Genomic DNA, 15,742 nt, shown 5'->3' with positions numbered 1-15,742 from the left:
GGTGAACACACTTAAAGGTCACAAATAAAAAGAATAGTTTTAATAGGGAGGACTTCCACGAAGAAGAAGAAGAAGAAGAAGAAGAGCGTGAACATGCAGATGCTTTTGTTTCCAGCTTTACAAGATGAACACAAATTGTCCCGTTAGACTCACCGCCCTCTGGTGGACAGTTACACAAACTACACCCACGCACATGTCCAGTTCACCAGTAAGGACATAAGAAAGTACATAAGAATATTTGTCATTAAGGACATAAGAATATTTGTCATTAAGGACATAAGAATATTTGTCATTAAGGACATAAGAAATAGAAGGAAAAGAAGAATGTTTGTCATTTGCTTGATAAATTAATTAAACCAGTGGTTGCCAACCTGTGGGTTGAGGGCCCTGAAAGGGGCCATGAGAGGATTGCCCAAGAGGACATCAAGGGGAAATACTTAAGAACAACAACAACAACAATGAGAAAAAGAATATATAAGAAGATTGATTATAGTATTAATAATAATGATTTTGTAAAGTGCTTTACGAGGTACCAGTACCAGGAAGTGGACTTTGCAGCACAAATGTTTTTTTAAGAGAAACAATAAACTTTTAAGCTCAACACGTGAAGTGTCATCTTTACAACATTGTGGAGGAACATTTTAATTATTCATTATTATTATTGTCATCTTTTATTAAAGTTGTGGCCAGTTGTGCGTAAACATAAAAATGATGTTGTTGCTCTCAACGTACATACGTAGAAATAGACAAATAAACAAAAAATAAGAAAGTAGAACAAACATTTAACTTCTTATTACACATTTAAATAGTTAAAAAATACACATAAGAACATAAAACCTAACACTGACAATGAAATGCAGAGAATAGTGCATATATATGTCATCTGTCCCACAAATGGGTGGAAGAATGTGAAATAAATACTCCAAGAAAGTATTTTATTTTTTTATACACATACATTTTTTGTTGAGAAATCCACAATAAAAACAAACTATTTTCCCCCATTTATTTTCTAAATGTTGGTCAGACAGAAACATGAAAGTTCACCATTTGGTGGACAAACTCTCAAACTCCCCCTAAATCTTAATCCCCAAATATTACATTTAAAATATTTATGATGTACTTTTTCAGTTGTACATCAATGCATCAGGAAAATAGTCTAATTGATTATGTGATTTATAGACAAGAAAGATGTGTGACGACAAAGTTTAATACGAATTGGAATATAAACATGTAGCTCTTTTAATGAGTATTTAACACACACATATATATATGTATATACATTTATATATGGATATGATAAAGTCATATGTATATATACATATTTATATATATATTCATTTACTATATATCCAGTATATGTTTATATATAAATATACATATTTGTATATATATATATATATATATATATGGATATGGATATGGATAACCTATATTCTCAACAACCTGTCCTTCTTAATATCACAAACATAATTTGTGTTGAATTATTGTCCGATTCCTTAAATTTCCCATATTCCCGAGAGGCGCTTGAAGGCAGCACCAGCGCCCCCTCCGTAACTCCATCAGTGACGTCACGGCGCGTTCACTTCCTCGTTCGCCTCAACTTCCCCTCGGCGAAAAACAAACAAAACAATGATGGCGACCAGTTACAACGCCAAAGACGAGGACGGGCGCGTCACCGTGTGCGGCCCCGGCGGCGGGCCGCTGCTGCGGGGCAAGAAGCCGGAAAACACCGCGTTGAAGCAGCAGCGGCTGGCCGCCTGGCAGCCCGTCCTCACCGCCGGCACCGCGCTGCCGGCCCTGTTCGCCGTCGGGCTGCTCTTCATCCCCGTTGGCGTCGGCCTGTTCGTGACGTCGAACAACATCCGGGAGTTAGAGGTAGCGGCGCGCGCAACTATCGCGACAAAAAAAGAAGATCCCACGCGATAGTTGCGCAGTTTGACCTTTGATGTCGCGGTTCCGGTCGTTTCCGGTCGTTTTCTGAAACTTTGTGCTCCGCCGGTAAATTCGGCTAAAATATGTGACCGAGGTGGAGCTTCTATTTTAATTTTATTTTTATTTTTTGTTGAACTTTTTATTTTGCATTTTCAACAAAACAGAGCAATCCATGACATTTAAATACATAAACACAAGAATACAAACAGCGTACAATCAAAACAGTAGAATCAGTATCCAGAGTCCAGCCCACAGAGTACAAATGCATCCAGCTTCCATTTTAATTCATTATAAAGATTTATCCTTTTTTTGGGGGTGATTTAGTCGATCATTTAACACTTTTTTCTCCTTTTTGTTATTGTAACTCAATAACAAATCAATAACACCGATCGCTTACCACACCGGGTTCGTACGGTCATGGAAAACCTGGAAAAGTCATGGAATTTTAAAATGGTTATTTCCAGGCCTGGAAAAGTCCTTGGAGAAAGAAAAAAAATGTAATCCCAAAAGTTTTGGAAAAGTCCTGGAAATGTGTTATATTCATATGTTCATTTACACAGTTTGATTAAAAGTATAATCATTTATATAAATATTTATTATTTTAATCAAACTATGTCTCTCATTCATTTGTGTAATTTAAGGTATACTCATTATATGTATAATGAGTATATATATATATATACTCACAAAAGGTTTGGTCATGGACATTTGGATTATGAACCCTGATGACGGTGTAACCAGACAGCTGAATGGTTACAGATAGTGAAACACAACATTAAAACGTGTTTGCGTTGCTCTGGTGAAACGGTCGTTCTATCTGCTCTTCAGATCGACTACACGGGAGCAGACGCGTCCAGTCCCTGCTTCAGCTGCTCCCAGAGCTTCAGCTGGAACAGCACGAGGCCGTGCACCTGCACCGTCCCCTTCTACCTGGAGCAGCCGTACGAGGTCGAGGAAGACGCTTCTCTGGGACCTTTCCCCCCGTTGTTATCATTAAGATGCACGCGGCCGGTCGTCTTCATTCTCTTTCTTTTTAAACCGACAGAGCAACGTCTACGTGTATTACGGCCTCTCCAACTTCTACCAGAATCACCGTCGCTACGTGAAGTCGAGGGACGACGGCCAGCTGAACGGAAACGAGAAGTCCCTCACGGTGAGACTCAACCCGAGGCGGTTCGTTCGTTAGGCGTCATACGAAGGTACGAAGGTCGTGTGTCTGGTGGTCCTCCACGAAGGTCGTGTGTCTGGTGGTCCTCCACGAAGGTCGTGTGTCTGGTGGTCCTCCACAAAGGTCGTGTGTCTGGTGGTCCTCCACGAAGGTCGTGTGTCTGGTGGTCCTTCAAGAAGGTCGTGTGTCTGGTGGTCCTCCACGAAGGTCGTGTGTCTGGTGGTCCTCCACAAAGGTTGTGTGTCTGGTGGTCCTCCACGAAGGTCGTGTGTCTGGTGGTCCTCCACGAAGGTCGTGTGTCTGGTGGTCCTTCAAGAAGGTTGGGGAGGTTAACCCCGTGTGACGCACACTATATATATATATGTGTGTATATGTGTATATATATTATATATAGATATATATTATACATATATTATATATATATTACATACATACATACACCAAGTTAAGTGGGCATTTCCACTTGAAAACCCCCCCAAAAAAAAGAACGCAGATGGAGTCGATCTTTAATTCATAACTACATTAAATACATGATGGGCTGTCCCTTAACCAGGACTTGAACCCAGACCACTTCGGTAGAAACCAGGAGTCATCAACGTTTATCTCCTTCTCGTCCTCTTCCTCCTCAGGAGCCCAGTAAGGAGTGCGAGCCGTACGCTTACCGTGACAACGAGCCCATCGCGCCGTGCGGCGCCATCGCCAACAGCATGTTCAACGGTGAGCCGGTCGCCCCACTGACCCGTTTAACGAACCCCAGTCTGCCATCTAAACGTTCCCTCGTTTGGCGGCAGATACGCTGGAGCTGTTTTACAACGACCCCAACGGCACGAAGATCCAGATTCCTCTCAACGCGACCGGCATCGCCTGGTGGACCGACAAGCACGTGAAGTTCGGGAACCCCGGAGGCAACGACCAGAACCTCAGCGCCGCCTTTCAAGGTTCGAGGAGCTCGAGTTAATGCACGCCGGAGGGGAGATTACCGACCGGACCTCCGCACACGCCGACCTCTTCCACACTAATGATATGCAAACGAACCGTCTCGAGTTCTTTCTGTTCCAGGGACGACCCGGCCGGTGAACTGGCGCCGGCCCGTGTACGAGCTGGACTCGGATCGGGGCAACAACGGCTTCGTCAACGAGGACTTCATCGTGTGGATGAGAACCGCCGCCCTGCCGACCTTCCGCAAACTCTACCGCATCATCGGCAAAAAAGACAACGTGGTTCCCACTCTGCCGCGAGGAAACTACACGCTGGAGGTCGTCTACAGTATCCTTAACAGAGGTTATAGAGGAGGTTATAGAGGAGGTTATAGACAAGGTTATAGAGGAGGAGGTTATAGAGGAGGTTATAGAGGAGGTTATAGACAAGGTTATAGAGGAGGTGGTTATAGAGGAGGGGGTTATAGAGGAGGAGGTTATACAGAAGGTGGTTATAGAGGAGGAGGTTATAAAGTAGGTTATAGAGGAGGAGGTTATAGACAAGGTTATAGAGGAGGTTATAGAGGGGGTTATAGACAAGGAGGTTATAGAGGAGGAGGTTATAAAGGAGGTTATAAACGAGGAGGTTATAGAGGAGGAGGTTATATAGGAGGAGGTTATAGAGCAGGTTATAGAGAAGGTGGTTATAGAGGAGGAGGTTATAGAGGAGGTTATAGAGAAGGTGGTTATAGAGGAGGAGGTTATAGAGGAGGTTATAGAGAAGGTGGTTATAGAGGAGGGGGTTATAGAGGAGGAGGTTATACAGAAGGTGGTTATAGTTGAGGAGGTTATAGAGGAGGAGGTTATAGAGGAGGTTATAGAGGAGGAGGTTATACAGAAGGTGGTTATAGAGGAGGAGGTTATAGAGAAGGTTATAGACAAGGAGGTTATAAAGGAGGTTATAGACAAGGAGGTTATAAAGGAGGTTATAGACAAGGAGGTTATAGAGGAGGTTATAGAGGAGGTTATAGAGGGGGAGGTTATAAAGGAGGTTATAGACAAGGAGGTTATAGAGGAGGTTATAGACAAGGAGGTTATAAAGGAGGAGGTTATAGACGAGGAGGTTATAGAGGAGGAGGTTATAGAGGAGGTTATAGAGGAGGAGGTTATAGAGGAGGTTATAGAGGAGGGTATAGAGGAGGAGGTTATAGAGGAGGGTATAGAGGAGGAGGTTATAGAGGAGGTTATAGAGGAGGGTATAGAGGAGGAGGTTATAGAGGAGGTTATAGACGAGGAGGTTATAGAGGAGGAGGTTATAGACGAGGAGGTTATAGAGGAGGAGGTTATAGACAAGGAGGTTATAGAGGAGGAGGTTATAGACAAAGGAGGTTATAAAGGAGGAGGTTATAGACAAGGAGGTTATAGAGGAGGAGGTTATAGACGAGGAGGTTATAGAGGAGGAGGTTATAGACGAGGAGGTTATAGAGGAGGAGGTTATAGAGGAGGTTATAGAGGAGGGTATAGAGGAGGAGGTTGAGGAGGAGGTTATAGAGGAGGGTATAGAGGAGGAGGTTATAGAGGAGGTTATAGAGGAGGTTATAGAGGAGGAGGTTATAGACGAGGAGGTTATAGAGGAGGAGGTTATAGACGAGGAGGTTATAGAGGAGGAGGCCTTGAATCAGCTTCGGGACGTTCTTCTTCTTTCCCGACGCCGTCGGCGAGCCAACAGGGTCACGACCTAGACGTTGATCCTGCATCGCCCCGAGAGCCTCCACGTGGGTCAAGTCAATCTGAGGTAGAGAAATGAAGACATCGTGGGGTTTTTTGCAACAACAAAATAAAGAATAATAAAAAATAGGTCAGTTTTGTTGCGCAAACAAACCTTTAACCGGTCGAAACCAGATTATCCCGTCCGCAGCTTCGAGGGCAGGAAGCGGGTGATCCTGAGCACCATCTCCTGGATGGGCGGCAAGAACCCGTTCCTGGGCGTCGCGTACATCGCCGTGGGCGCCGTCTGCTTCTTCCTGGGCGTCGTCCTGCTCGCCATGCACCACAAGTGCGGCAACCGGAACGGCGACGGCGACATTTCCAACTGAGGTGGGGGGGGGGGGGGGGGGGGGGGGGCGAGTGTTGGCGCGGGAACGCCCACGTCCAGGTTTTTTTTAGGGTTCAAAGTCGCCGATCATTTCCCAAAACGTGGAGAAGCAGCCACACGTGCACTGATGCCGCCTCCAGACGGGAATATGTCCTGGGGAAGGAAGCACGTTTTTTAATGAGATACGTTTAGGAATCGTTCTGATCCGGGACGCAGGATGTTTAACAGGATGCTGCTGCAGTCGCACGCAGATTATTGCTCTGATGTAAGAAAATATAAACATAGTTATTATGCTGCTACGCCCGTGTAGACGTGGTTGCTCTCCTGGCTGCTCCGAGGGGATGAATGCCGCTCGTCTCTGAGCTCCGAGCTGGTCCCGTCAAAGTGAGCCGGTATGGTTGTTTCCGAGTCCCGCGTTGCATGCTGGGTAGCCGAGATGTCTTTGTGCCTCGTCTGTGACATCAGCCAACTGTCAAACTTCAAAAAGATCCTGTCGAGCAGGTTCCACGTCGGAGGGAAGTGAAAACGTTTGTTGCTTAAGAGAACAATACAAACAAGTCATGTTTCATTTTGTTTGTAATTATTTGTATTGTTTGCATTGTTAAGACAGTTTGAGGAACCTGATCCAGAAAGCTGCACATTGACGCTTCGTCGTGGCTTCAGTGTTTGTCATCCGTGCAATAATAACAATGATATCAACATATGACTCAATACATGTGATTTAACATCAATAATGTCTCAACATTTACATCTAATACACTAGTTTTACACCAGAATCCTGCCATTTTTTCAGATATTTAGTTAATTAATATGTGCTGCATGTTTAAATGCGCTCAGTGAAAATGTTTCTTATTGTTTCTTTTAATACATTTCATCCAGATACATTGTCTCCAATCATTAGACATTTATTTTTATACTCCATCTGCGTTCTGTTGTTGCTTTAAGTGAATAAATGTGTCAAATTATATTGAAACAGGTTTCTCTGACTGACGTGTTTTGATTGTCCATCCATTCATTTTCAATACCGCTTATTCACATACAGGCTGAGGACACCGACGACATTTACAATAAGAAATAAGGAAAGATACGAACAAAAGACATCAAGACAATACTAATGCATGTGTATTATATTACGTGAACGTTGTGCCTCTGAATTAACACCAGGTATAAATAATGTGTTTTGAGTATTAATAAGAGAACTGGAAGAAGTACTCATATTTTACAGTACCAAGAATACAAATATAAAAGTTTTGTATTCAAAATCTTATTTGAGAAAAAAGTAAAGTGCCAGCATCAAAAAATACTTAAAGTACTCATTATGCAGAACAATATATATATATATATATATATATAATCTTATTGGATCATAATTATTGATGTAATAATGTGTTCATCACTGTAACAATGCAGCTAGTAAAGGTGGAGTTTATTTTCATTACTTTATAATTTAATATATAATACAATATTTTTCCCTACAATAATAATAAGAGGCAGAAAATAGTAAGAACAGGGATGCTGAGAACAATGCAACACATAAAAGATATACATATAAAACATGTAAAGGATAATGGAACAAAAGGTTAAAGGTAATGGTTTAAAAATAAAGGGTGTAGTTCGCATTCAAGACTGTAGGTGGCGGCAGAGCGCGCAGCACAAACACTGCCTGCCGTCAATCTCAGCGAAGAAGAAGAAGAAGAAGCTGGAAGCGGAAGCAGGTTTCCGGTGTCCTTGTGTGAGAGGCGACTGCAGACGGACCGTAAAGATGAACAGACACATATTTGTAAGTTTATTCTCCTCTTAAACATTGTGCGTTTGTCTCGTATAAATATAGTTGAACTGATAACGCGGATGTGCGAGCTGAAAGTCGGCAAACCAAAGTTCGGCTCCGTAAACCGAGCCAGGGGTCAAAGTCGGAGCTAGCATTAGCTTAGCTTCCGTGCTACTTCCCCCGGAGCCGTCTCTCGCCTTGTTAATCGGTTAACGTCCCATCTCAACGTGGGCTCCGCGTGTGAGCAGCGGGTTCGGTGTGTTCCGCCGTGACCTCCACCTGCGCGGTGACTTCAACTGGCTCCTTGTTGTTACGCAGGCTCTCCAGCAGGTGGCGCGACGGACCATCGGCAGCTCCGCACGCCGGCAGGTCGACAACAAAGTGCCGCAGAAACAGAAGGCGTTTCAGGTGAGAACAAGGGTCCACGTCGCCTTTATATGACGTCAGAGCGGTGGTGGGACGTAAACACAGTACACGTACTACCTTCTCTGTGCTACGTGTCAACATTGTAATTATACTTAGTCAATTAGTTTAGGTAGTAATCAATTAGTCGATTGAAGGACAATTAATTAAAGTCAATACATGTTCCTGTACAACATACATTAATACACAGGTATTCACAATCAACTGGTATAATAAATAGTATTAATATTAAAACATTTGTACTGCTTTGAGCACATACTCGTACTCTCCGTTGAGGACAGTGTTATTTATTATTATTCCCACTGAGGTTCTTCCTCTGCAGGCGAGCGAGGCGAACTCGTTTACTAAAAGTGTTGTGACGCACACAGGTGTCCTACCAACCGCTGACGGGGTCACGTGGGTTGACAGTCTTTCGTTGACAGTAGTCACAGTTCGCAGAGGCCAAACCTAGGAAATATCTTCAGAACATCAAACGAGACAATAATAAACACCCGACGCCGATTTGTTGTACGTTTCCTTTTAAAGACCGCCGGCTCACCTTTTGCCCCCTCGTGGTGCAGTTTCTCCAGACAGGAAGTAGTAAATAAACACAACTATACAGTGAATGGTGAATTTTTATTTCTTTAGCGGTGGTTCTTCTCACGAAGCCCTGAAATCGTTCTAGCTCCAAAGACAAGTGTCCTGGTACTAATTGTGCATGTTTGGTCTGCAGTGAATGATGGAGTATTGATCTGAAGTCCTCTTCACCTACCGGCTGTATGAGTTGGTGTTAAACGAAGCCGTGAAGTCGTTTCCTGGCTCCTGCTGCTGCTTTTACGGCTCGGGCAGCTTGTGTTTAAAATAAATAACTTTTAGACCTCGTAGACTAAACAAACTGGTTTCCTGGCTGGTTTGTTGTAACCGTTGGAATATGTTTTTAATAACGCCAGTCGAGCCTCAGCAATGATTGAATCCAGCTGGAGTAGCTCAACACTACACAGACCTTTTCTTTCTTTTAAATCATTAATTCAAAAGTAAGTTGACCATGAATACACGAACCAAAGGTCGTTGTTGTTGTTTAAACGAGTGAATAAGTTAAAAAGATACTTTTAATATCACAAATACATTCCACAGAATTCCTAGGATTCTTTTTTTAATGCAGTCTTGCAGTTGTAAATAAATGTTAAATAATAGTTTCTTGTTGACGACGCCTGAAACAAATGGCAAAAATAACGTTTGTATTTCACATACGTGGATTATTAAAAATCTACTTTTTATTTTTTTTTAAACGGGGAAAGTTTTAGCTCACAAATTCAACTCGAACCGACCGTAAAGTGATTTGGAAGTTCCTTAAAATGTGATCTGTTTAATGTGTCTCATCACTTTAACTAAGTGTATTCTTTATTCTGGATAAGGAAACAAACCTCAGCACGATTTATGTTTATTCCATCAAACTAGGTGACTACATCATTTTACAGACTGCAGGGGAAGAACCGTGTAAAGTGTCTTTTAATTATTATTATTATTAGTATGTTATTTGATCCCAGAGAACCGCCATGTTGTTTGTCTCCTGCAGGAGGACAACGGGCTGCCCATTCATCTAAAAGGAGGCACCGCCGACGCCGTGCTGTACAGAACCACCATGGCCCTCACAATGCTCGGTGAGAACGGAACCGGTGGTTTGGACTTGTAGTGTCTGTCAAAGAGGAGGAAGGGGAGGGGGAGGAGGAGGAGGGAGGAGCAGCAAGGGTAGGAGGAGGAGGAGGAGGAAGGGGAGGAGGAGGACGGGGAGGGAGGAGCAGCAAGGGTAGGAGGAGGAGGAAGGGGAGGAGGGAGGGAGTGATGAGGAGCAGCAGCAAGGGGAGGAGGGAGGGAGGGAGGGGGAGGAGCAGCAAGGGTAGGAGGAGGGGGAGGAGGGAGGGAGTGATGAGGAGGAGCAGCAGCAAGGGGAGGAGGGAGGGAGGAGGAGGAGGGGAGGAGCAGCAAGGGAGGGAGTGAGGAGCAAGGGTAGGAGGAGGAGGAGGGGAGGAGGGAGGAGCAGCAAGGGTAGGAGGAGGGAGGAAGGGGAGGAGGGAGGAGCAGCAAGGGTAGGAGGAGGGAGGAAGGGGAGGAGGGAGGAGCAGCAAGGGTAGGAGGAGGGAGGAAGGGGAGGAGGGAGGAGCAGCAAGGGTAGGAGGAGGGAGGAAGGGGAGGAGGGGAGGAGGGAGGAGCAGCAAGGGGAGGAGGGAGGAAGGGGAGAAGGGAGCGAGAGGAGGAGGAGGGAGAACGGAGCTATATATATATATATATATATATATGTGTATATATATATATATGTGTGTGTGTGTGTATATATATATATATATATATATATATATATATATATATATATATATATATATATATATATGTATGTGTGTGTGTGTGTGTGTGTATATACACACATATATATATATATAATATATATATCTCATGCGTTTCTTTGAGGAGCTTCTGAACCTAAATAATCTCTGAATGACCGTCGTTGAGAATCTTTATCTTAACCTCTTCAGAAGGTCACGTCCATTTAAATAATCTTCTAATGAGAAATATCTTTTGGGTGCGACGTAAAGTGATATGAAAAAACCAGACCTGCTCACAGATGCTTGTTTTTAAGTAATAATTGTTGTTGTTGTTGTTCCAGGAGCCGGTTATGTTGTGTACGAGCTGCTGAAGGCGGCGTATCCTCAGAAGAAAGGTTAATAACTGCAGATGTTTACTTCCATTTCAACGTCGATACCGGCCCGTTGTGTAAAACCAGAGATAGTCCTGTCATGATGGGATATTGTTTCACATTCATGGGATCAATATTTATTTCTTGCGCTCTCTCCGATGACCTAAGGGATCAATAAAATATAAAAATACCTCATGATCACAACGTGTCGCTGTCAGTTTGTTGCATAAAACTCATTCAAATGTCCTGGTTATGATCAATAATCTCCACTTCATCATTTTACCTTGAATTAAACGGCGGTGGAAAGAAATCTGGTTTGTGGTTCTTAAACAGATTTTTATTTTTCTAATTTATTAGATTGGAAGACCCCGACAGGTTTTCACTGGAACTACTTTCCGTTGAAGAAATAGTCCCAATGAAAACGCTGTAAATAAACCCAAACTCTTATTTCTAGAGTAAATATCTCAACGGTTAATAAATGATCAAAGTAATAAATCCTCTCGTTGCTGAGAGGATTTATTACATCTAGTCACCGTGTTTTGTTATTGTTGGGAATGTTTTGGAGGGCGGAGTTTGTTGCATTGCCAGGTGTTTCTATTTTTTTGGTCGAACCAATTTAAATCTGAGTGTAAGCTGCAGCCTCATGGTTTTTATTTTATTTTGTAACTCTTCACTATGTTTAGATACTGTGCTTCTAAAACAAATATTTAAAAAAATAGATGTTCAATTACACTATTTCCAGCACAGAATCCACTTGAGTGCTATATATTTTTATATTTTTTAATTATGTAATTATTATTATTAAGTATGTAATGTATATATATTTATAATTATATGTATTTTTATATATATATAATATTTATTTATATATCATATATTTATTCATGTCATTATATATATATATACATACATACATATTTCCGTCACTAGAGGGCGATGTTCTTATTGTTTCTTTTAATACATTTCATTCAGATACATTGTCTCCAATCATTAGACATTTATTTTTATACTCCATCTGCGTTCTATCAAATTATATTGAACCAGGTTTCTCTGACTGACGTGTTTTGATTGTTCCTCACTATAATATCATATATTTATTCATGTCATGTGTGTATATATATATATATATATATATATATATATATATATATATATACACACATACATATTTCTGTCACTAGAGGGCGACGTTGACAAAGAGATCAACAGTCTGGAAACCGTCTCTCAGAAGATCAAATCCATGATTGGAGTTCAGAGATTAATGAGCCGTCCACGTTTCGACGAGCTTTTGCTGCTTCTGGGCAAATGAAACGACAACAACTCCTGACAGGAAACCTCCTTCTGATCTCTGGTGTTCGTGTACGGTTCTGTTTTCCAGCCGGTGGCGGCCTCGGGCCTGTTCCGCTATCGGCCCACGCCCAGAAACGGATTCATGCTCCTCCACAAACACTCAGGAATCTGCTGCGGGAGCCAGGAACCAGGAAGGGACCAGGAACCAGGAACCAGGAAGGGACCAGGAACCAAGAACCAGGAAGGGACCAGGAACCAAGAACCAGGAAGGGACCAGGAACCAGGAACCAGGAAGGGAGACCCCTCGGCCACCAGGGGGCGCCTGCGTGGCGCGGTGTCCGATGACACGTGTCGGTACAAATGCTTTCGAGCGCTCATTTGATGACTAATAACAGATTGTCCATGTTCAACTCCGTAAAACAAACATTCTCAGCGTCCATATGAAGGTTTGAGCTCCTCCAGACATCGGGATGCGTCACCGGCTCCCAGGCGATGACGAATAATGTGGAAACAACATTTCGGGATTCTGCTCAAATAAAATGAGTTTGATTGCGGAGATCGTCGGTTTAGGTGCGTCTTCATTTATTAACTTTTAGTCCACTTCTCAGATAATCGTAACATTATTTGTGACTTTGATGACGCGTGAAGGCCAAACTACTCAGATTCACAAGAACATAAATCATCTAAACAACGAGGCTAGCTAACATCACTGTGAAACACGTGAGCGGCGTGATGTTTAAGGATTATGCTAATGACCTGCGGTGCGTTCACAAAGTAACGTAAAAGTGGGCGCTGTTGTGTCCCACCAGCCAACCACATTGGTCATTTTCACAAAGACTTTTCAAAGTTATTACCAATTAAATGGGGAGGGGGGGGGGGGGGGGTAACAAATTGAGGGGGGGGGGGGGGGGGGTGGTGACATTTTTGGACACAAAATAAAAATGTATATTTTGGGGTAACCCCTAAAGTGTGAAGAGTCTGTCTCTGGTTTCCAGCCCTGTGATTGGCTGTTTGTGTTTTTAATGGACATAAACGAATGCGTGTGCAGCTCTTCTGTTCCCGAATGGTTCATCAAAGAGACCGACTTGTGGCTTTTAGTTTGACCAGACTGAAATATTTTCCCATTGATTCACAAAATAAAAAAAGAGGGCAAAGCCCCCTCCCCCCCCCCCCCCCCCCCCCCCCCCCCCCCCCCCCCCCATCTGCGCTGCTGTCTCCTTGTGGCCGAGACGCACAGAAGCACCTCCATCACCGGGAAGGAATGCAGAGAACTATGTAAAAGTTTCCGTGTGTGTGTGTGTGTGTGTGTGTGTGTGTTAGAGGTTACACACCAGTGTGTGTGTGATGTCGTAAGAGCTCGCGGTGGGGGCCGGCAGAGGGAGCAGCCCCCCTGTTAAGTAGCGGATCGTGTGGAGAGTCTTCCCACTTGGAAAGAGGCTCGCCGACGCGTCTGGGAACCACCGAAAAAAAAGGAAAACCCCGATCTCTCCGGACCAGCACAGCGGACCTCCTCGGACCTCCTCGGACCTCCTCGGACCTCTTCGGACCTCCTCGGACCTCTTCGGACCTCCTCGGACCTCCTCGCGCTCACGTTCTCAGGTCGGGGTCTGCAGCAGAGACTCGAACCTTCTGTTAGTTTGATTTCTCCAAACAGAACCAGCCTCTATAGGTCAGTCCCTCTTTGCTTTTCTCCCTCAGGTGATTCCAGGTATATTTTAAAAGGTGAGTTATTTCCACACTTCTGGTTTATTCTTAATATTCCCGTTTCCATGATGGTGCCGCGTGGACTCGTTCTTGGCTCTGCGGCGCGCAATTGCGCACGACGCAGAGAAGACTGTGTGCATGTGATCATATTAATGACCCAGTGGACGTTATTAATGACCCAGTGGACGTTATTAATGACCCAGTGGACGTTATTAATGACCCAGTGGACGTTAAAATGACTCAGTGGACGTTAAAATGACCCAGTGGATGTTAAAATGACCCAGTGGACGTTATTAATGACCCAGTGGATGTTATTAATGACCCAGTGGACGTTATTAATGACCCAGTGGACGTTATTAATGACCCAGTGGACGTTAAAATGACTCAGTGGACGTTAAAATGACCCAGTGGATGTTAAAATGACCCAGTGGACGTTATTAATGACCCAGTGGACGTTATTAATGACCCAGTGGACGTTATTAATGACCCAGTGGATGTTATTAATGACCCAGTGGACGTTAAAATGACCCAGTGGACGTTATTAATGACCCAGTGGACGTTATTAATGACCCAGTGGATGTTAAAATGACCCAGTGGACGTTATTAATGACCCAGTGGACGTTATTAATGATCCAGTGGACGTTATTAATGACCCAGTGGACGTTATTAATGACCCAGTGGATGTTATTAATGACGCAATGGACGTTATTAATGACCTAGTGGACGTTATTAATGACCCAGTGGATGTTAAAATGACCCAGTGGATGTTATTAATGACCCAGTGGACGTTATTAATGACCCAGTGGACGTTATTAATGACGCAATGGACGTTATTAATGACCCAGTGGACGTTATTAATGACCCAGTGGATGTTAAAATGACCCAGTGGATGTTATTAATGACCCAGTGGACGTTATTAATGACCCAGTGGATGTTATTAATGACCCAGTGGATGTTATTAATGACCCAGTGGATGTTATTAATGACCCAGTGGATGTTATTAATGACCCAGTGGATGTTAAAATGACCCAGTGGATGTTATTAATGACCCAGTGGACGTTATTAATGACCCAGTGGATGTTAAAATGACCCAGTGGATGTTCAAATGACCCAGTGGATGTTATTAATGACCCAGTGGATGTTATTAATGACCCAGTGGATGTTAAAATGACCCAGTGGACGTTATTAATGACCCAGTGGACGTTATTAATGACCCAGTGGATGTTAAAATGACCCAGTGGATGTTATTAATGACCCAGTGGACGTTATTAATGACCCAGTGGACATTATTAATGACCCAGTGAACGTTAAAATGACCCAGTGGACGTTATTAATGACCCAGTGGACATTATTAATGACCCAGTGAACGTTAAAATGACCCAGTGGACGTTATTAATGACCCAGTGGATGTTAAAATGACCCAGTGGATGTTATTAATGACCCAGTTGATGTTAAAATGACCCAGTGGATGTTAAAATGACCCAGTGGATGTTATTAATGACCCAGTTGATGTTAAAATGACCCAGTGGATGTTATTAATGACCCAGTTGATGTTAAAATGACCCAGTGGATGTTATTAATGACCCAGTGGATGTTAAAATGACCCAGTGGATGTTATTAATGACCCAGTGGACGTTATTAATGACCCAGTGGACGTTATTAATGACCCAGTGGACGTTGTGCTGAGATCACACAAGTGAAGCTTCTTTAAGACATCTATGATTTATTCTAATTCTTCCATGATATTAAATTGTTTGTATTCGTTGTTTAAAGC

General features: G+C 43.2%; 2 protein-coding genes across 2 annotated transcripts; both read left to right on the top strand.

The window, feature by feature from the left end:
* Positions 1–1,578: 1,578 nt before the first annotated feature.
* On the top strand, positions 1,579–7,089 carry LOC117727137 (cell cycle control protein 50A-like). Its single transcript, XM_034527233.1, has 7 exons — positions 1,579–1,875; positions 2,761–2,880; positions 2,978–3,085; positions 3,730–3,817; positions 3,892–4,038; positions 4,160–4,366; positions 5,920–7,089. Exons 1-7 carry the CDS (start codon positions 1,630–1,632, stop codon positions 6,111–6,113), a joined length of 1,110 nt encoding a protein of 369 aa, XP_034383124.1. The 5' UTR covers positions 1,579–1,629; the 3' UTR covers positions 6,114–7,089.
* Positions 7,090–7,771: 682 nt separating this feature from the next.
* LOC117727153 (cytochrome c oxidase subunit 7A2, mitochondrial-like) lies at positions 7,772–11,172 on the top strand. The gene is made up of 4 exons (XM_034527253.1): positions 7,772–7,892; positions 8,199–8,288; positions 9,859–9,943; positions 10,945–11,172. Exons 1-4 carry the CDS (start codon positions 7,875–7,877, stop codon positions 11,001–11,003), a joined length of 252 nt encoding a protein of 83 aa, XP_034383144.1. The 5' UTR covers positions 7,772–7,874; the 3' UTR covers positions 11,004–11,172.
* Positions 11,173–15,742: the final 4,570 nt, after the last annotated feature.

Source organism: Cyclopterus lumpus, chromosome 24 (assembly GCF_009769545.1).
Source record: "Cyclopterus lumpus isolate fCycLum1 chromosome 24, fCycLum1.pri, whole genome shotgun sequence".
Lineage (NCBI taxonomy): Eukaryota > Metazoa > Chordata > Actinopteri > Perciformes > Cyclopteridae > Cyclopterus > Cyclopterus lumpus.
Note: the sequence above shows the minus strand (reverse complement) of the source record. Positions and strands in the feature narration are given on the sequence as shown.